This window comes from Mangifera indica, chromosome 14 (assembly GCF_011075055.1).
Source record: "Mangifera indica cultivar Alphonso chromosome 14, CATAS_Mindica_2.1, whole genome shotgun sequence".
Taxonomy (NCBI): domain Eukaryota; kingdom Viridiplantae; phylum Streptophyta; class Magnoliopsida; order Sapindales; family Anacardiaceae; genus Mangifera; species Mangifera indica.
In genome coordinates, this window is record NC_058150.1 from 13,927,981 (window position 1) to 13,951,396 (window position 23,416).

The 23,416-nt window shown below is 30.6% G+C and overlaps 1 protein-coding gene across 1 annotated transcript; it reads left to right on the forward strand.

The window, feature by feature from the left end:
• Window positions 1–9,756: 9,756 nt before the first annotated feature.
• Window positions 9,757–12,457, forward strand: LOC123196100 (UDP-glycosyltransferase 74F2-like). Its single transcript, XM_044609982.1, has 2 exons — window positions 9,757–10,482; window positions 11,614–12,457. The coding sequence occupies exons 1-2, from the start codon at window positions 9,835–9,837 to the stop codon at window positions 12,334–12,336; spliced, it is 1,371 nt and encodes a 456-aa protein (XP_044465917.1). The 5' UTR covers window positions 9,757–9,834; the 3' UTR covers window positions 12,337–12,457.
• Window positions 12,458–23,416: the final 10,959 nt, after the last annotated feature.

The following is a 23,416-nucleotide window of genomic DNA, read 5'->3' on the forward strand; positions in this document are numbered from 1 at the left end:
TTTTCTGTTTTATTAAACCTACTCATTTTTTTTTCCCCTTATATCAGAGAAGAACAATCCCAACCATGGAAAGCCAGTCAGCTAAAAGTCAGTTTGGTTCATCTTCTTCCTCACAGCATCCAGAGTCACAGATACAATGAAACTGAGGATTTCCCTTATGTAAATTTTTTGGATAATTGCTCAATTGCTCAGTTATAAATTTTTTGGATAATTTTTTGGTTCATCTTCTTCCTCACAGCATGTAAATTTTTTCTATAGCTCAGTGAAATGTTCTCTGCATGTAAATTCTTTGGATAGCTCAGTGAAATGTTCACTGTAAGTATTCTGTGTATTCTGTGTTAATTTATAAATTAGTGCATATGAGGAGTATTCTGTGTGTGTGTTGACAGTGTTGAGAGTGTTAATTTATGAATTAGTGCTTATGAGGAGTGTTCTGTGTGTTGACAGTGTTGATATGAGGAGTGTGTTTACAGTGTTGATATGAGGAGTGTGTTGACAGTGTTGATATGAGGAGTATTCTGGGTTGACAGTGTTGATTTATGAATCAAAATGGTCTGTTATTGCATGCATTCCAGTACACAGCTATTTGCATTTCCAGGTTTCCAAGCAGGCCAGTATTAAGCAATGTATTACACAACTCTTTGAAGTATATTTATGAATCAAAATGGTTTGCATTTTCAGGTTTCCAAGCAGGCCAATATTAAGCAATGTATTACACAACTCTTTGCATTTCATCACTTTCATAATCAAAGGCAGTTCCAACCGAAAATCTGTAATTCAAACTGAAATGATGCATTGTTTTCAGGCCATGGAAGTTGCTGGTTAAATTATGGAATATGAAAAATTGGTTAATTAATTGAGAGGGCATTTTGGTCTTTTTATTTAAGGGTTTTTAGGTCATTTTAGTGAAAAGGGTAATTACGTCATTTGGCATGCAGGACATTTTTGTCATTTCAATTGAAAAGGGTAAAACAGTCATTTACCCTTTTTTCTGACGGAAACTGTCAAAGTTAACCACTGATGGGTGGGCTTTTGGTGTTTTCATAGTTAACGGGTGGGTATTTGAGAAAACGTCAAACCTTGGGTGGGAAATAGTCGTTTGGCCGATTTTTATCTGATACGTGCACTTTCAAATTTCAATTGTTTTTTCATTATTTAAAATTTAATTTTCTTGAATGCATGCATGTGATTTAAGATTGTGTTTGTTGTTTGATTATGGATAGACCTGACAAACAGGTTGGACCAGCTGCCATAAAAAATATATTAAATTTATGGAATATGATTTTTTTTAAGGTCAAAAGACTATTTCCCACCTAAACTATGTTAGAATCTCAAAGTTTCTCTCATTAATTATAAAAATATTATTTATCCACCCATGATCGGTTAAATTTAACGGAACTCTAACCCTTAAAACTTTAATCTCATTTTCCCTCCAAAAAGTTTAAAAACTAACAATTTTTTCCTAAGCTAAGTTTGAAAAGATCGCATTCCCCCCCTAAGGTTTAGTTTCCAAACCCCTTCACTTTCTCCAATGCTATCGCCGGCTGTCTCTCCCTCTCAAAGGTTTTTCTTCCACCGATGACCCCCCTCAACTTCACCCCAACCCATCCAACGTCGAGAGATGACGTCTGGGAAGAAGAATCGTCTTCCCAGATGACAAAGACGAGATGGATCGATCTCATCTTCGTCGTCTAGGAAGACGATCGTCTTCCCATAGGATGACGAGTCGTCTCGTCTTCTCAGACGATGAAGATGAGATCGATCGATCTTGTCTTCATCTTTTGGGAAGAAGATTTCTCTTCCCAGACGTCATCTCTCGGCGTCGGATGGGTTGGGGTGGAGTTGAGGGGGATCGTTGGTGGAAGAGAAATCGTCGGGAGGGAGAGACGGTCGGAGATGGTGCCGGAGAAAGTGAAAGGGTTTGGAAACTAAGCCCTAGGGGGGAAAATGTGATCTTTTCAAACTTGGCTTAGGGGAGAAAAGTTAGTTTTTTAAATTTAGGGGGGATAAATGAAATCATATTTAAGTTTATTTTTAATATTAAATATAAAATGACGATTTTACCTTTACTATTGTTAATTTTAACTGCTTATGGGTGGGTAAACGGTATTTCCATAGTTAATGGGGGGAACTTTGAGAATTCATCATAATTTGGGTGGGAAATAGTTGTTTGGCCTTTTTTAAATTTGTATCCAATCCAATAGGTATAGAACGATCTCTATGTTACCTGTTAATATTTATTTTTTAGTTTCTTTAATTATTTTATTGTATTTATTTCATAATTTTTAATATTTTTTCTTTTCAAGTACATAAATATTTAGTGAAGGAACACACATTTATCTCAAATTATATAATGTTTTCTATACATTTGAAGAATTTTACTATTAAACATAGATTGAATAACTCTAATAAAGTGTTTAGTGCTCATATTCTTTCAATTTGTTTTTAACATAACAAATTCTTTATTAGGGTGGATTTGAGTTCATTTCATGTTAAGAAAATGGAAAATATGTGAAATTTATGTTGGGTGTGTTGTAAGTTTAATATTAAAAAGGAAAAAGAAGATGAATAAGAAAGAAACAACAAGTGACCCGCAAACATATCTGACCAATTTGTAAAAACTCATTACTTGCGGGTATAGATCCAAAAATCTAAAATTTGTACCCGTTTTTAGATGGATTGCCTACAGGTATTGTGGGTAACATACCTGTTTTGGTGGGGCTAATTGTGGAGATGAGAAATTGTTTTCAAGATAGTTTATCAATTGGAGGTGGATACGAATCAAATCAACATTGAATGCCCTAAGTTCAAATTTGGTTCGAATGAAAAATAATCTGATTCGAGTTTATCTAGCCAAAATTAAGGAGGCTTTAGGGGCGTTACCAAGATAGTTTGATTGGTGTTGCTGATTCCAAGGGCATTTTTATCATGTATATACATTTATGTGAAAAAGAAGTAGTCTTTTTGTTCATATGCATAAGTTATTTTCTTTATTTGTGATGATATAAAGTATGCATGTGAACTGTTTGGATGACTCACTTAATATACAAACTGAGTTATCGAATTGTTCCTTATGAACGTGATATAACTTGGGCAATTATATCACATAATAGGCATGTCGAATACCTCCATTAAATGCCTTGAGATGACATTAGTGCAAGTAATAATGATGACATGTCATTATGGTATTGGTATAAATTAACAATTAGAAAATCATTTATTGAATGTGACCAAATAACAATAAGTCATATGATCATCAAATTGTAGTTAATGACTTATTGTAAGATTAAACTAGTGTATGAAGTAATCTTTTGACCTAAGATATTATGGTCAGATTTGATACGAATATACATGATTCGTATGGTATATATATAAGTGTTAATCACGCCTCGTAGGAGAAACCATATTGGTCATGTATTATTTGTATATGGAGAAAAATGATGGTCAAGGTGAAATTTGTTGACTCGAAAAGTATTAGATTCTGAATGTTCACTGATTCGACCCAAATCTAAATTTCAGAGCAAATGTCGATAAATATTAGAAATCGAAATCTCTAGCCAAAGTATAATACAAGTCATACGAAGGATGTTTGTGATAACATGTTCAAAATATTTAAATCGACGATTCGTAAAGAATCAAAATTAGGACTTTGATGATCTATAAGTTGAAATTGATCTAGATTGGACAACAAAAAGATATTATCTACATGGAATGTACGATCGGAGATATTATGTTCTTTGAAGTGCTTCTCCATTGTGGTTTAGGGGCTATGATACATTGCTAGATGTTTACTATAATCATTGAGCTTTTGGATGCACTTTTAGATTGTTTAAAAAAAGATTCACAACTGCACCATGATGAATTTAAAGGGTCACACCAAATAACCAAACTTTTGAGAGAGAGAATAAGTTATCTCGGGTTGGCTAGCATCATCCGAAAGATAAAAGAAATCATATAAAATGTTGTATAGGTGCAAAAGTAACATTTTAAAAAATTAAGATGTTAGTGAGACAAAATTAATGTGACTAAAATCTATAATAGATATATATGTGCATGACAAATCTTTAAATTAAGATTTTAGTAGGTCAAAAGTAGAATTTTAGAAAACTCTCATAAAAATTCTCTCATAAAAATTGCAAAGCTCTCTCTCCTATCTTTACCTCACAACAAGTGTGATCTTTTAACTTGGTGGTAGACTTTCTTTAGAGGTCTTACAATTAAGAGACTTGTTTCATCATTTTATATCTATATAGGAGGCAAATAAGTAAATAAAATTCTTATTCTTTCTTCATTTTGCAAATGTATATTTGGATTCTTTCTTTCTTGACATGTATGCTTATTTTGTATTTATTTTCTTCACCTAGTTTTTCACATAGTTCGTGTAGAGGTTTGTATCTGAAGAAAAGAGTTACAAAAAAAATATTATTTATATCATCTAGGAGTGAAAAATTGTCTTTGGGCTAAACCTCAAGTGGACAAATGTAATTTACTTTAATAAATTTTGACTAATAAGATTGAAGTTAGGATTATAGCCCATTTGAAGAATATTTAGTAATTTTTCAAAAAAAAATAAAAAAAAACCTAACATGAAGTGTTTCTTAAATATTATTGGAGAAATTTCAATCATGGAATTAGAATTTGTATATATATATATTTTTGGGGGAACCATGATATTAGTCAATTTAGAATTTGATATGATTTGAAATGAGAATGGAATGGCTCTCTCAGGCATGTTCAAATTTTAATAGACAAAAGCATAAAATTGAAATAGATGAGTGTTGTATGAATGATACTGATAGAGTTGATATCGTTTTTTAAATGTAAACAAAGATAAAACAAAAGTTTAATGGTAATATGATTTTTAAATATTTACATTTAGAATTTTTATTGAATATGAATTGAATAAATTAAATAAAAATTACAAAGACTCATGACGTTTACATAGATTTTTAATACCATGAGAATTCAAAACATTAATTACTTGTATTAAAACTTTACTACTTAAAGATAAAATATTTCTATATTCAAAATAAGACGATAATTTTACTTAAAATATCATTTAACAACTTTAGGAACTTAGACTTAACATGCCACATTATGCTACGTCATCATGTTATGTCATCATCATGCTCCTCCTCGTGTTGTTTTCTTACATCTTGACCTAATTTATTCTTTATAAGCCTCAAATGAATAACTTGAGTGATAAAATAGGAGATTTCATAAATAAAAGAGTATGAGTTCTAGCCTTTTAATAATATTTCAAGATTAAACTCTTGACTTATTTAATCAAATAGTTATAAAATTGATTACTTATGAACTTAGAGTTTTACTTACTCAAACTGATTAGTTTAGTTTTAAAAGGGTGGTTCAATTTGAGTGGGTTTCTTATTACTAAAAAAAAAAAAAAAATTACTCTTTATTCCACACTTTCCACCCAACCATCCTCTTGCTTTCTTTTTTGGATTTTCACACATTTTGCATGGTTTTCTTTCATGCAGGTGTATTTGTTAGGCTTTTTCAAACCTGCTGGGATTGTAAGGGTGTTTGAAAGTTTTCAAAATCATAGGGGCCAACATAAGACAAGCCCGAAGCCCCAAAAATGTTAATGATGCAGGCTAGAAGATAAATTTGAAGCTTGAATGAGTAAGCTCTAAACCTATTTTAGAAAAAAAATTCGAGCCTGACATGCTAGACTTAGTTCAATAGACCCGATTGATAAACCTAGATTAAATGTGGGTAAGATAAGGCCTAAACTATGCACACAATTCATGCACCTTTTGGAGCACCTTTAGTGGCCTTCATTATTTGATTCGATTTTAATCAAATTCAAACAAGACCTAATTTAAAATAGATTTAAAACCAAAAAAGTTAGCTCAAGGTCAACAGGTTGAAGCTCAAACTAAATTTGAAAATAATAGATTTAATCCAAATTGATTGGAACTTAAATTTAAATTGGTTTAAACTTAGTTTTTTTATATCAATAAACTAAATCTTTATAATCAAACTTGACTCATTTTATTTGAGTTTTAATAGCTCAAATCAAATCTAATCCTAGTGATATCAATTCTAAATCTAAAAGTACTCAAATATTTTTAGTTCGTTGTTAAAATAATATTCTCTTTTTAAGTTTAGATTTTCATAGATTTACTTTTTGTTTTAAACTTCACCAAGTGTGTCATCATCCAAAATGTGCTTAAACTTAGAACTCACATGATATTCAAACTGAGGATGAACTATAGAGTCAAGCTATCTTTCACCAAAGCAACTAGGGTTAGATTTACAGTGGATTCGATTCGAGTCTAGGTTTAGCTTAAGTTTGAATGGAATCCATAATACATAATTTAAACTCGAGTTTGTTTAAGTTAGTGTATAATATTATTATAGGGTTACGATGATATGAATAGTATCATCTATGTAATAAGCAATATCACTAATTAAACAAAGTACTGATTTCTATAAATTATATCGAATTGGAGATTCAACTCATGATCAACTTGTTTAAGCCAAGAGATGGATTATCCACCCTTGGTTTGTCTTATTAAAAACGAAAAGAAATTTATCCAAACATTTGCAGCAGTTATTCAAACTTCTGTTTTGACCAGCACCTTCTTAATTTAATTTTGTTGAAAGGATTTTGATGTTCAATTCAATGCACCCGTTCTTGTCCTCTAATATTAAACATGAAAATTCTACACCAAAATCTCTCACTCAGGGGTATGTATAATTCAGTTTAAATCATAAATTCGAATCAAATCATTTAAAAATTATAGTATAATTTAGTTTAGTTTATAAAATAGTTTGGTTTGGGTTAAAATTTTTCAAACCTTTTTTTCAGTTCAGATTGTGATTTGAACAATTTTCAAACTGAACCAAATCGTAAATCGTGTATATATATAAATATGTTTGACAAAATTTTCTAATAAACAATTGTTATTTATTTTGTTGTCACGTAATTAGGTGTACAATTTGTTTTTCATATTTATTTTGTTATTTTCTGCACATGTATATTGTATTATGTTTTAAAAAATTATAATTTCGTTAATTTTATTAAATATTATATATATATATATATATATATATATATATATATATATATATATATATATATATAATGATTTTAAAATATTCAAACTATAATAGTTGAATTGTATATAGTATGATATATAAAAAACCTAATTTACCATATAATGTGTTATATTGTATGATATACCTTTTAAAAATTAAAATAATAAAATATTATAATTGAGACATCATTATTTTAAAAAATATTACAAACACTATTAACATTTAAATTTTTTTTCATATACACCCCTAATGCATTCATTTTCTCTAAAAAAATATATTAATTCGTATGAGAAATATGTATCGTATTGTAAAATACGTATTGTATCATATTTTATATTTACTGTATCTATTAATTCGATACATTTTATGATACGTATTATTTTCTATCTGTATCATATCATACCTAGGATATGATATGTATTGTATATCATATGATCTTGATAATTATGATTCAAACTGTAATCCAAACCGAACCAAACTATATTTTTTCAGTTTGGTTTGAAACCTAAAATGGTTTGGTTTGGTTTAAAAATTTTTCAAACCACTTTTTTAATTTGGTTTGAAAATTTTCTCAAACCATATCAAATCAGACTGTGCACACCCCTACTCTTGTTGCATGTGTATGTATGACTTTTTTTGTAATATAATATCATTAATTCCAAGTAGACATGTCAATTGGCCCAGGCCAAATGGAGGCCTAACCCAAAGCACAAATTTAAAGCCCAACTTGATAAGGCTCGGCCTGACACTATAATGTGTCAAACCTAGCTCATGAGCTTTTTGGGCCGGGCCATGGGCTTTAATTTAAGCCCATGGGCCAACCCGACCTGACTGGTTACTATTTAAAAAAAATAAAAATTAAAAAAAGAAGCCTTTAACTTTATTTATTTAAATTTTTTTTAAAATTTATTTTTGCCTATATAAACCAATCAAACTCTTATTTAATTTCAATTTCTCTTGTCAACTCTCTTTTGAAAACCATCTGAATTTGTAAATAATAATTCTTTGTGTTTATAATTTTATTTTCATTTCAATTTTATCATTATAAAATATTATAAATGGATTCAATATCAAAAGAATTCATAAATTTGGATGTTAAAAATGAGTAGATAAATTATATAGTATATATATATTTTTTATATTTATAATTTATACAGTGTGTAAATTAATTTATTTATACTATATTATAAACTTATAATATATTTTATCATGTAACCACAATATTCCTCAGTCACAAATGAAAGATTATAAATAAAATGTTCGAAGTATTGTTCTCGATTTTAATAATTAAAAAATAGTTTGTATTTAAAAATTTTAATTAAATTTTTTAAAAAAAAATTGTTTAAGTGGGTCGGGCCGGCCCATTTAAGGCCCAACCTTATATATAAGGCTAGACTTTGGGCTTTCACATATTAATGGGTTGGCCCCAGCTCGGAAACCCATTAGCCGATGGGTCGAGTTGGAGTCGGCTGACCCATTAACACATCTAATTCCATGCAAATAATCAATTCAAGTACCGTTTAGAAACTGGACTTGAAATTGGTTTGAAAGTGCCTCAAATGGCCAAATGAATATTTCTCACCCAAACTTTGATGTCATAAATTTCCCACCTCTTACATTTAAAAAGTTTATTTTCTAAGTTAAACATTAGTTTTAATAATCATAACGTACTTTTGTTACTTTACACAATTCATAATAGGATCATTATCCCTAACTGAACTAATAGTACAAACATATTATACTTAACCCAAATTACCTTAGATTTTTTTTCTCTCATATTCCTATTTTCTCTTTTCTTCTTATTTCTCATTTTTTAAATTGTTGAAAAACACATAAGAGGAATCCGAAGGATCAAAAAGTGACAACTTTCAGATCCAAGATGCAGGTTGCAGGTTAAAGGAGAGACGAGGTGACATTCTATGGAGATGTGAGTTGTGGGTTTAGAGACGATGACAGTGTTAGTCACAGCTAAAGGCGCAACAACATCTGTTTTCTCGTTTTCAAGAACTCGAAGAGCAAAAGCCACTTCAACGTTGGTTGAAGGACTCGTTATCTTTATTGGATCAACAATGAATATATGATCCAAGCTCTAACTCTATCCTCCATGATGCTTCTTTAAACGAATGTTGAAACAAAACATGCACCAATGAAAACAAAAAAATCAATACATTGAATTTAATCAAGGTTAATTAATGAATTAATTAATTAAAATTGGAAACCTTGAAGATCAGAGATGGTTTGAGAGTTGCAAAAGAGGTTAATTATTGAGTCAAATTGTGCGGCGGAACAAAAGATTTTGTGGAGGAAATGGAGGCCAAAGAGAAAGGAGAAATCAACACATGCATCGTGAAGGCTGTTACGATGGACAAGAGTGATTTCATAGCGAAGTCGTTGTTTGGTAAATGAGTTAAGGTGAGCTTGGAAAGGACAACCAATCCATTAAGTGTGGATAAAAATTTTTAATATTTTTGAGACAAATTATTATTTAGCTTTAGTAAAGTTGGATGATATTTTTGTTTTTTCAATCAATTTTATAAAAAAAATCGATAGATTCTATTAACAAATGTGATAGACTAGTGGAATAATGGACTTCTTAAACTTAAAAGTAGGGAATATCGTGTTATCAAAGTTTGGGTGCCTCTTTGCCCATCATTTCCTCCCCATAAAAAGGCTTATCCGAATTTATCGGGACCTCACAAAACTCATTGAGGCTAATTAGCTCTCCGAAACTTGATTCTTTTTACTCTTTGAGCTAGAGTTGAAGCCAAAATGGAAGATAATAAGATCTATAGGGCTCATATTCTTGTAGTTCCTTATCCAAGCCAAGGCCACATAAACCCAACTCTTCAATTCGGCAAACGTTTGGCCTCCAAGGGGCTCAAAATCACTTTTGCCATAACGAATTTCATCTCCAAGACCATGAAGCCTCAGCCCTTTACTTCAGTGCAATATGAAACGATTTCAGATGGCTTCGATGAAGGCGGGTTTGCAAAAGCTGAAAGTATCCATGCTTATATTCAACAAATGGAAGTTGCAGGCTCAAAAACCCTAGCTGAGCTGATAAAAAAGTATAAACAATCTTCAAACCCTGTGGATTGTATTGTTTATGACCCTGTATTGCCTTGGGCTCTGGAGGTGGCCAAGCAGTTTGGCCTGCTTGGAGCTGCTTTTTTCACTCAAACTTGTGCTGTTAACTATATTTATTATCTTGTTTATAATGGATTGTTGAAGCTTCCGATTTGTTCAACGCCAGTGTCCATCCCTGGACTGCCCCCGCTCGAGCCGTCGGATATGCCGTCTTTCATCAATGTTGCAGGTCAATATCCGGCTTACTTTGAGATGGTGTTGAACCAGTTTTCCAACACAGATAAAGTTGACTTCATTCTTGTCAATACTTTCTACAAGTTAGAAGATGAGGTAGGCCTTCCATCGTTTATATTTGGGATAACAACACTCTATATGTGCATTGAATGACCACAATTTTTACATTTTTTTATAGGAGGAATCAAAATTTTAAATTTTAATATTAAAGACATTAAATTTTATTATTTACCATTAAAAGTGAAAAACTGATATTTTACTTTCAAAACAAAATAAAACTAGTATTTGTCCAATACTTTATATAAAATGTAATGAAAGTTTGATTTTTTTTCTCTACGAAAATATATATAGAAGTTCGTACGTTCCAATTTAAAATTACGTATGCTCTGGATTCCTGTCAATGTCGTTGCCCGTTTGTAACTTCGCATGTACATTATTTTGAAAAGATAGTAATCTTATCCAACTTTTATTAAAAAGATACTTGTCTTGTTGAGCTTCGCAAGAATTTTGCCCTTCACTTGATAATGGTTATGGATTCAAGAAACTTGGAAGATTGAGGTTGGATTTTACCATAATATATTTATACGGTCTTTAAGAGATACAAGCATTTGCATTGTTTTTTTTTTTTTTTTGAAGATAATTTTTTTAAATTTAACAATATTTGTTTTTAATGTCAAATGACTTGTAAGGGATGAATTTGAATTGAATAAGCGTAAACATATGACTAATTTGAGTTTGAATAGAATCCAAAACATTTTATTTGAACTCCAATTGGTTCATAGTATTAGAAAAATGAATAATATCTTAGAAAAAGATAGCAATAATGTCGAAAAAGTGAATTTGGAAGTGAATTTGATCCGAACTGGGTGGAGATAGGATCAATTTCATGCCTTTACTCGATCGAGTCAAATTGGCGCTTCAATTTGACAGTTTGATGTTGAAATCAACTCATTTATTTATTAACAGTTTATCCCTTCAGCAATAATTTTTTTTTTTTGGCTCACCACATCAATGGCCATCCGGTGACGCTTTGTAAGTTTTAGTTTAAGTTTGACTTATTTAAGTCAAACATAGATTTTAGTAAAACAGCTTGGTTATTGAATACACCACTATAGATATTCACATGTAGAATTCTTATAGATTTTATTGGTCTAATAATTAAAGTTTCTACTTTCGTAATGCAATATCCACAAAATCTGAAAAATGACTTGATTTTACTTGATGCAGGTTGTGGATTCGATGCCTAAAATTTGTCCACTGCTAACAATCGGTCCAACGATTCCATCTTTCTACTTGGACAACCGCATCGAAGATGACAAAGGATATGATCTCAATCTCTTCAAACTAGACAAATCCATCTGCATTGACTGGCTCAATGCAAAGCCAAAAGGATCTGTCGTTTATGTGTCATTCGGCAGTATGGCTAATTTAAGCCACAAGCAAATGGAGGAGCTTGCATGGGGCTTGAACAACACCAAATTCCACTTCTTATGGGTGGTTAGAGACATTGAGGACACAAAACTCCCACATGGATTTATTGAAGAGACTGCCAACAAGGGGTTGATAATGAAATGGAGCCCCCAACTGGAAGTTCTTTCAAATGAAGCTTTGGGTTGTTTTTTCTCCCACGCCGGGTGGAATTCGACTATCGAGGCACTGAGTTTGGCAGTGCCGATGGTGGTGATGCCACAATGGACTGATCAGCCGACAGATGCTAAGTTTGTTGCGGATGTTTGGAAGGTGGGAATTAGGGTTAGGGTTGAAGAGAATGGGATTGTGACAAGGGAGGAGATAGAGAAATGTTTAAGGGAAGTAATGGAGGGGGAGAGAGCAAAAGAGATGAAAATGAATGCTGAGAAATGGAGGAAGCTGGCTATAGAAGCAGTGAGTGAAGGAGGTACTTCGGATACAAATATTGATGAATTTGTGTCCAAAGTTAGGGCAGCCTAATCAATACTTGAAAGAAAAATCTATAGTACAAAGCAGCGTCACATTGTACTATTGAGCTTACTTTTCTTCTAAATTCTTTTCTCATATCTTTAAATTAATGGTTGCAAATAATGTTTTAATATTTGGATCAAACATTAGTCTGGTTAAGTGATACATTATTAATTTAAAATATTTGAAACCTGCAAAAATCAATAAATTTATAACTTTTCTGCAAGTATACACTGTATGTATCTTATACAAGATTGATTGATTTATAATATCAAAATAAATTCAACCACGTGTGTGCGTGTATACACATGGAGATGGAATCCAATATATACAAAGTATATATGAAGACAAGTTCATATAAATATACCAACCCACCAGAAACTTGGCAGGCTTTACTTTTTTAAAACAGCTACCTATTTCAATTACAGAAAGCCCAAAGGACTTACTCCCACCAAAGGTTTAGTGCATCTCCAAACTCCTACCAATTAAGTTTGAAAATCCAAAAACTTATTCATTTGTTAAATTTTGTTATTAATGTTAGGGGTAAAAACATCATTTAATAATTTTATTTGAAAAAAAAAATTATCTCCTTTTTTCACCATAGTTTAAAAAACTAATAATTTTCCTTTTAATTTAGTTTAAAAAAATTACTTTTTCACCCCCATCATCTGGGGATAAACGTTTAATTTGAACTCCTATCTAAGGTTTGCCTTTAAAAACACTTTCCAATTCCTAGATGATATAAATATGATTAATTTCACTCAAAATCAAATTTTGTTTTTAAGAAAACAACAAAGGGTGAAATAACAATTTCACCATCCATTAATTAGAAAAAAAACCTCTATTAATCAAATCCAAACATTTTAAATATAATATTTTAGCCTTTAAAGAGGTTTAAAAACCGACATATCTATCCCTACATTTTTTTGGTAACCCTAGCCCCTAGCATCACTTCTTCACCGCTATTACCATCCATTGTTGTCAACCCCACCTCCTTCTCTTTCATCATAATAAGAGTCGTCGTTAACGACAACTTAAAATTATTGAACCAATAGATGAAGACGGTGCAAAGGGTGAAAGAAAAGGAAACAAAAGAACATATAAAAAAGAGGAAGAGTGTGAAATTATTGATGACAACCTGAAACCAGAAACAGAGGAAGAATGGAGTGAGGGTGAAAGGAAAGGGAAATAAACGAATTACAAAATTTGGATATTTACAGGTTTTTTTATTTTTATTTTTTGAATTTGGGCTTATATGGTGAAAATGCCCTAATGACTGATATAATTTTAGAGGGGTGAATAAAATTATTCATAATTTAAAACACATTAAAATATCACACTAATAATTGAACAAATATAATCAATCGCAAATGATAAGCTTAAAGCAAAGAGTGAAGGAGAGAAAAACTCAAAATTTATAGTGGTTTAGAGCTCTTTGACGTATGCCTCCTATGTCCAATTCTTCAAACAATCGACTTGAAGTTTGACTCATAATGATTACTCTTCTTTACAATAGTTTTTCAGAATTTTGTCCAATTATACTAGTTTATTTGAGATTGTGCCGAACAACAGTGATATGAAATTTTGTCTAACAAATTGATTACAAATAATTAAAGATGAAAATGCCTCTACAAGGGCATATATAGAAACTACGCACAAGGATTCTCTCAAATAAATGAATGATAAGCTTTGGAGAAAAAAATGTAAAGAGAATAAAAGTACAAATTTTACAACAATGATATCTAACCTTTTCCAATGCAAAATAACTTGTATTTATAGACTTGGATGCTTGGAAAAGGTTGATATGACCTTTGGATTGATAAACGTATTTGTTGACATCTAAAAAAGACTTCATTCTCTAGAAAATTGATGATGTACGGGCATGTCTAACCATTTTTCAAATGAAGTCAACCTTGGTCAATCCTCCCAATGGTTGAATTCTCCTAGTGCCACAAGCATGTACGAGCATGCAAAGTACTATGCACAGGTGTACACAGCTCCATATGAGCCTGTCTTCTAAATTTTAGAGTCGTGAACAACTACCATGTACAAGGACATGTACGCTTGAAAATTTGTCTATGAACAAGTGAACATGGGTTTTTTCTTGCATTTGACTTGGCTTGACTTTGGGTTCAATGTATGCTTTCTTGTGTATGGGAGAAGTAACACTTGTCTCTATGTAAATAGAAGATGTACAGGCGTATACTTTGTGAGAGTACGGGTGCACATTTGCTTTCAAGCTTGATTGTGTATGACTTCTTCACGTACGAGACGTTCTCTTCGTGACTCTTCACTAAGCTAATGTATGGGCATACATTCTTCTAACATACGGGCATACATCACTTTGACTATGTTGACTTGGCTTGCAATGAATGAGTTGTTACGTATGGGAAAAGGATGCTCCTAACTTCTCTATATTAAGCAATGTACAAGTGTACATTTGAGTGTGTACAGACATACATCCATATTTGATTGAGTACCAAGCATACAAAAAAGAGGTGCAAGCGTACATGACTTGACATATTGCATTTTTTAACTTTTGTCCAGTTTCGCTCATGAACCAGTTCATACCATGACCTACTTAGATAATTTTACTTAATTTTTGTTATTATTAAAACATCTATGGGTCCAACATGTGGTAATTTTGAAAAATGAAATAGTAGGGAGAGAATGATAATTTTACTAATTGACACTATATCAAAGATTTTGTTTATGAATAAAGTTTAATTTTGGATGGAAAAATATTATTTATGTCATCTATGAGTTAAAAATTGCATTTAGGCCAATCCTCATGAGGAAAAATGTAATTTACTTAAATTTTGTTTAGTAAGATTGAAGTTAGGATTATAGCCCATTTAAAGAATACCTAGTAGTTTTTCCAAAAATAATAATGATAAAGAACCTAAGATGAAGTGTTTCTTACATATTATTGGAGACATTTCATTCATGGAATGAAAATGAAAATGGAATGGCTCTTTGTATGATGTGTCAGGCATGTTCGAATTTTAATAGACAAAAGCATAAAATTGTATGCATGATACTATTAGAATTGATATCGTTTAACGTATATAAAGATAAAACAAAAATTTAATATTAATATTATAAAACAATTTTTAAATACTCAATTTTAAAATTTTTATTGAATATAAATTAAAATGAAAATTACAAAGTACATTTATGTAGGTTTTTAATACTTAAGTTAAACTATAAATAAGAATTTTACTGCTAAAAAACTTTAACTCTTAAGAAATTGACTTTATTTAGTTTTATTAAGCACAAGAAGACTCCTTTAAGACTCTTTATTACATTATTATTATTTTCTTAAACATAAATTACTCATATTAAAACTTAACTTCTTAAAAATAAAATATTTCTAAACTTAGAATAAGAGTTGACAGTTTTTCTTAAATTATGACCTAATAACTTTAGGAAATTGGACTTAACGTGTCATATTATGCTACATCATTATGTAATGTCATACCACATCATTATGCTCCTCCTCATGGGTTAGATCATCATGGATTATTTTCTTATGTCTTGACCTAATTTACTTTTTATAAACCCTTAAAAGGATAATTTAAGTATTACAGGAAGAGGACTTCATGAATAAAAGGGCATGAGTTTGAATTTTCTCTATCAATATTTCAATATCAAACTCTTAACTTATTTGATTCAATAATTGTGGGGTTACTTATTTAGTGTGATTGATTATTCGGCTCAAAGGGATAGTTTAACTTTGGTAGGGTTCTTTGTTACAAAAAAAAAAAAAAAAATCTTTTTTCCACACTTTCTACCCATCCATCTTGTGGCCTTCCTTTTCGGATTTTCACACATTTTACATGTTTCTCTTTCATGCGGGTGTGTTTGGGGTAGACCTAAGACAAGCTCAAAAGCCAAAAAATAATTATACAGAGCTGAAAATAAACTTGAGGCTTAAATGAGTAGGCTCCAAACATAGGTTCAAAAAAAAATTTGAGCCCGACACATCAGACTTAATTTAATAAGCTGGATTGATAAACCTAGATCAAATGTAAGCAAGGTAGGGCCTAAACTATCCACACAATTCACCCACCTCATGAAGCATCTTTGGTGGCTTTCATGGTTTGATTTGATTTTGATAGAGCTCAAACAAGACCTAACTTACGATAGAGTCAAAACCAAAAAAATCAGCTTGACATCAACGAGTTGAAACTCAAACTCGATTTAAAAATAATTTAATTTTAGATTTAATCTAAATCGACTTTAACTTAAATTCAGATCGGTTTGAACTTGACTTATTTATTATATTAATGATCCCAATTAGGGCTAGACTCGAACCGAGCCCATTTGAGCTATAGCTCTAGCTCGGTTCAAACGAGTCAACCCTATATGAGCTCGGTCGAGCTCAAGTTACTTGACAAATTTTCTAATTAAAAATTTTGATAGAAAACGATGTCGTTTTGACTAATATATATTAAAACGATATCGTTTTAATAACGAAAAATGAGTCGAGACGAATTCAAACCGAGTTCGAGCTTGGCTTTTAGAAACTCGACCTCGAATCTCTAGCTCAGCTATATATAAACCGAGTCGAGCTTGAGCTCAAGCGAGCTTGAGCTCGGCTCGAATCCAGCCCTGATCTCAATCTTTAGGCTCAAACTCAACTTATTTTATTTGAGTTATAACAGCTCAAATTGAATCCAACTTTAGAAGCATCTAATTTAACTCTAAAATTACTCAAATACTTTTAGTTAGATGTTAAAATATTGTTATATCTTTAAGTTTAGATTTCCACGGATATACTTTTAGGCTTCATCTAAGTGTCATAATCCAAAATGCGCTTTAACAAGTTTAGAACTCACATGGTATTCAAATTAAGGATGAACTATGGAGTCAAGCTATCTTTCACTAAAGCAACTAGGGTTGGATTTAGAATGGATTTGATCCAAGCCTAGGGTTAGATCGAGCCACGGTTCATGAATCGAAGGTTTATAGTTTAAAAAAATAGGAACTTTGAATCAAAACTGTTACAAGACGGTTCATAACCGATGGTTTTGATTCATGGCCCCGGTTCGAAACTGATATTAAATCGTTGGTTCTGATTCATGGTCTCGATTTATTTTTTAATTAATAATTATAATAATTAAAAATTAAAAAAATTAAAGAAAAAACTTATACTTAATTTTTCAATTAAGTTTCCTACGTATTCTCTTAGGGTTTAGCAGATCAAAGTCCATATAGTTCTTTTACCTTCACGTGCCTAATTGTCGGCAGTACCCTCTTACCTTATCATTTACCTTCGCTTTCTTAACTATTGGTTTTTGTCATCGAACTATCCGTAGTTAAATCAAAGGGTTTTTCATTGAAGTTCACTTTTATATCTTGTTGGCATAATTCGGCTTTTGTCCAATCGTCCATACATATTTGGGCTTCAATAGATTCGGGAGCCAAATTTGATTGCCTTTTGTCTAATATATTACCCCTTTGACTAAAAACTTGTTCCACTGCAACGGTTGATATCGATGCTGCTAGGACTTGTTTAACAATAGCTATTAATGTTGGAAATGTTGATGCATATCAACTCCACATTCTAGAACTGGAAAATCTTTACGTATATTGCTATTATTAGACTTAAAAGTAGTGGTTAGATAAATTTCAAGCTACGAAGTGGAGCTTAATGTTCCTTTTGGTCTTTTGTCCCTTTGCATCATAATACGATCACTATAACTAATATTTTGGGTTGGTGATGGGGCAATAAGTGGTAGAGAGGAAGAAAAATTACCTTGGTTATCATAAACTAGTGAATATTCAACATAAATTTCTTTAATTAAATTCATAATGCTGGTTATAGTTAATGGAATATTAGCTTCATTCTCAACATCTAATTGCATGCATTCATAATATAATGTTAAATAATTTATAACACCATCTAATTTAAACCTCGGATAAAAAAACAAGTAACAAGAAAAATTTTTGGAATTTCTTTATAGTAATTTAACCATTTTATTTTCATTAAAAAATAGCTTATTTTAAAATAACATTTTTTTTTTGCCTCTTGTAAAGCCCTAATAATATTAAGAGATTTATTTAAAAACAAATAAAAAGTGAGATAATAAACCCCATTTAAAGTATAAGTTGTATTATTAAAATTTCTTAAAACGTCTAAAATTGTTTCACAAATATCTCAATATTGGGGATATGGTATAACTTGTGGCACTTTTTGTGAAATAAATGTGTATAATAATTCCCTATAATCAAAAGACTCGTTGAGGAATTCATATGTTGAATTTTAATGAGTCGACATATTTTTAGAAAATTTTTTTGGTCTTCTATTATGTATTTTACAAAATTTACTCAATTCTTTCATTGTTAGGGGATGCGTCCATAAAATGAAAATATTGTTTTTATTGGATTAATATAATTAGTAAGATATCTTAAATCATGTTGTATACATAAACTTAACACATGACGTGTACATCTAATATGAAAACATCTACCACTTAAATTTGGTTTGCAAATTTTTGTTAAATCAATAATTGAGACTATATTTGCAGCTATATTATCAACTAAAATTAAAAAAAAATTTAAAAACTAATCTATATTCTTCTAATTTTTAAATTATTTTATAAATATTATTGGCTGTATGTCAATTATCAAACACTCTAAATATTAAAATTCTTTTTTGTAATTGAAATTTATTATCTGTCCAATGACAAATTATACCCATATAAAAGTAAACTTGCCAATTGTCACTCTAAATATCACTACATATAGATCGCATTCATTTAAATTTGTAAATAATTAAATTAATTTTTTTATAAATCTAATAATAATCTTTTTAATGTGTTCCTATGAAAAGTTTTATGTGCAGGATTTAATACAATTTTGTAATAATTATTAAAACCTAAGTTTTCATTAAAACTAAATGCTAAGTGATCTATTACAACTATTTTTTGCAAATTCTTTTTTATTTTTATTATTACTATAAATAAATAAAGATTTATGTGGAGAACCATACCTAGTTATTTATGTTTGACTTTTATTTTGTCCAATTTTTTTTCAGATATTTTGACTCCAAGTGCCTTTTGCATGTCCTATATCTACCTTCTTGTTTGAATTTATAAATTTGCTTACAATAATTACAAGTAACTTCAAAATTACTTATTGTTTTTTGTATTTATTGTTTTTTGTATTTTTTAAATGAATTTTGAAAATATCGGAGACAAGAATTTTTTATGAGTGTTGTTCCATCTTTACTTATTGTTGTTGTAGTCCCATCTCCACATATTGACTTCCACTTTCTTGTGTTGAAATTTTTTTCACAAATTGATCTTCATTTACATCAAATGTGGATGAATATTGATCAAATCTCCTTTTACTTGAATAATTTTTACTACTTACTATTTTTTGATAATCAATAAAATAAATTATATAATTAATTATGAAAGATAATAGAAAAATAATAATAATAATAGATGATAAATAAAATTAATTATAGAGCTAAATTCTATAATTAATTATGAAATTGTATAATAGAAAGATAATAATAATTAAATTATAAAAATTAAAATTGGAATCGATAAAAACAAAGAGAAAATTTAATTAAATTTAAGAAAATTTGATTAAAAGATTAAGGGAGTATTAAGAATTAAGAGAATGAGAAATTAGAATAAATAAATGAGGGAGTTGAAAGATGGAATATTTATAAAAAATTTTATATAAAAAAAAATTAAAAAAAAAAAAAGCCTAACGGCCATATTGCAGAAACATGGGCCCCTGCAATTTTAAACATATGCAGTCCCCTGCAAATGTTTAAATTTGCCCTGCAAATGCAGGGGCCCATTGGTCCCCTGCATATAAAATTTTTTTAAATTAAAAAAAATTTAATTACTTTTATTTAAACTTAATAAATTTTTTAAATTAAATTATTAAACCACTGGTTCATGAATTTTTGATTCGGCAGTTTAACCGGCCATGAATTGACAGTTTGACGGTTCAAAAAAAACAAAATTGGAGCTAAATTGTTAAAATCTGGTTTTGGTTTCAATTTACGTTGGTTCCCATTTTGACTGTTATGATTCCAATTGTACATGGACTGGTTCCGATCTGATTCACAGGCCAAACCGATCTATAACCAGGACTACCTAGGGTTGGCTTGAGTTTAAATTAAATCCATAATATATAGTTCAAACTCGAGTGTATTCAAATTAATACACAATATTTCTATGAGTTGTATGGAATTAGAGTTTCTAACTTAAAAATAACTTGTTTGAGTTGGGAGGTGAAGTCCAACTAAACCAATTCAGATCATATACACCCCATAGTTGGATTCTAAAAACGAAAGAAAATTTATCCAAACATTTTACAACAATTAGTCAAACTTCAATTTTGACGAGCAGCTTATTAAGTTAATTTTGTTGAAAGAATTTTGATGCATAAGTTCACTAAAGTCCTAGCATATACACTTAAAAATTTCCTTGCGAATTTGTTGGCATTTGAAATTCAAAGTAGCTTGCCCATCAAGAATTAGAATTCAATGAAACATGAAGAATTCGACACCAAATCTTTTGTTGCATGTGCACGTATGATTTTCTTTGCAATATAATATAAGCAATTACAAGAAAATTATCAGTCGAAGTAGTTTTCAGAAACTTAAATTCGAATTGGTTTGAAAGTGCCACAAAAGACCGAATGATTTTTGCACCCAAACTTTGATGAAAGATTGATTCCTACCTTTTAAGTTTGAAATACGCATTACTTCATCCATCCATCAAAGTATTACATTAGTATTTACAACAAAATATATTTTTATCACTTTGTATAATATATAACAGATTTAATATTATTTACACTCTACTAATACAAACAAATTATATTTCACTTTTATTAATGGCCAAAGGACTTATTCCCACCCACAGTATGCTACATTCTAAAGTTTTTATTTCTTAACTTTGAAAATCTCATTAATCACTCATAAATGGTTTAAGTTAACAAAACCGTCACTCACTAAAATTTTATCTCATTTGCCCCTTAAATTTTAAAAATTAACAATTTTCTCTCTTAAGTCAAGTTTTAAAAAATCACATTTCCCCCCTAGGGTTTAGTTTTAATATCTGACAACTCTCTCCGGTGCTATCATCGACCATCTCTCCCTCTTGATAGTTCCCTTTACTCCAACGATTTGTCTCAATGAGATCCTAACCCCTCCGGCCCCTTGTGACGTCGATTTGGAAGACGAGCTATCACTCACCTTTCTTTGGGAAGACGAGATTGACGATCGATCTTATCTTCGTCATCTAGGAAGACAATTCATCTTTCTTGACAATGTCGCACGATGTCAAAGGAGTTGAGATTTCATTGAGGCAAACAGTCAGAGGAAGGGAACCGTCGGATGGGAGAAATGGTCGACGATGGCGCTAGAGAGAGAAAGTGATCAAATATTAAAACTAAACTGTAGGGGGAATGTAATTTTTTAAAACTTGATTTATGAGAGAAAATATATTTTTTTTTAAACTTAGGGGGGAAAAGAAGATAAAAGTTTAGTTTATTTTTAATATTGTATATAAAATGATGATTTTGTTTTTAAAATTAACAAACTTAATAGTCTATGAGTGTGTAAATGAGATTTTCAAAGATAAGAGAAGAAAACTTGCGAATACAACATACTTTGGGTGGGAATAATACTTTTGGCCTTTATTAATTTATATTTTTCTTTTTCTTCCCTTCTCTCTTTTGTCCTTTTCGCATTTCTAGGCCGCTAGAAAAATCCTAGGAAGGAGTCCACATATCCGTTTCACATGTCTATCAAAACATTTTTAAACACAAAACATCCACCACTAAAAGCGAATAAATATATAAATAAATATAATTAAATTACGGTTAATTAATGAATTAATTACTTTAAATTGAGAACCTTGATAACCGGAGAGGGTTTGACAGAAGCAAAAAAAGTTAATCATGGAGTCAAATTATCCAAAGGAGAAATAAACACATGCACCACGAGGGCTGCATTACGAAGGGCAAGGGCGTTGATTTCAGGCAGAGACGTTGTTTGGTACGGCTATGCTGATGAACTACCCACCGGTCCAAAAGGGGTGAATCAATTTTTTTTTGGCCAAAAGCCACCTAAGGTATGGTGCAATCCAAACTGGTATCCGTTAGCTTTTAAAAACCTAAAGTCCTACCTATAAGTTAATTTTTATAAAAATTTTTAGTTAGGGTTAGAGATAAAATTGTTGTTTTAACAATAATATTAAAAAAATATATAATTCATTACATTTTCATCTATAAGTTTAAAAAACTAACAATTTCACCCTTGGTTAAAGTTTTCTGGTTTTGAAAAGTCGTATTCTCCCCACTCAAAACCTAGGGTTTTCTTTCTTCTCCTCTTCGGCGACCTCCACAAAACTCCCTAACCCATCTCTAACCACCATCTTCATTTGGATTTGTCTGGATTGGATGAATCTAGAAAGTTTGGACGACGAAGATGTTATCCAAACGAAGCTCGGGCTAGACAATCTTCATCTGACCAACGTTTCGATTAGATGACAAAGGCGTCGCCATCGTTTAGATTGTCTATATTCATCTAATCCAGACAAAGGTGATGGTTAGAGATGGGTTAGAGAGTTTCGTGGAAGTTGTCGGTGGTCAGAAATATTGCCAGAAAGGAGTGGAAAGAAAACCCTAGATTTTAGGAGGGGAAAAAATGTGACTTTTCAAAACTAAAAGACTATAATAGGGGTGAAATTGTTATTTTTAAAACTCAGGGGTGAAAAAATGAATTATATATTTTTTTAATATTATTATCAAAATAACAATTTTACCCCTAATCTTAATTAAAAAAATTTAACAAAAATTAACTTATGGATCAGACTTTACATTTTTTAAAATTGCCGGATATCAATGGATTACACTATTCCTTAGGTGGAAATAAGATATTTGGCCTTTCCGTTTTTATTAATAAATATATCAAATTGATAAAAAATGACTTTTCAAACTTAAGAGATAGGTAACTATGGTCATTCGGCCCCCACAAAATTAGTGAAGATTCGTTTCACACCGATTGGCACATGAAGTCGTGCCTCTTTGCCTATCATTTACTTCCTATACATGG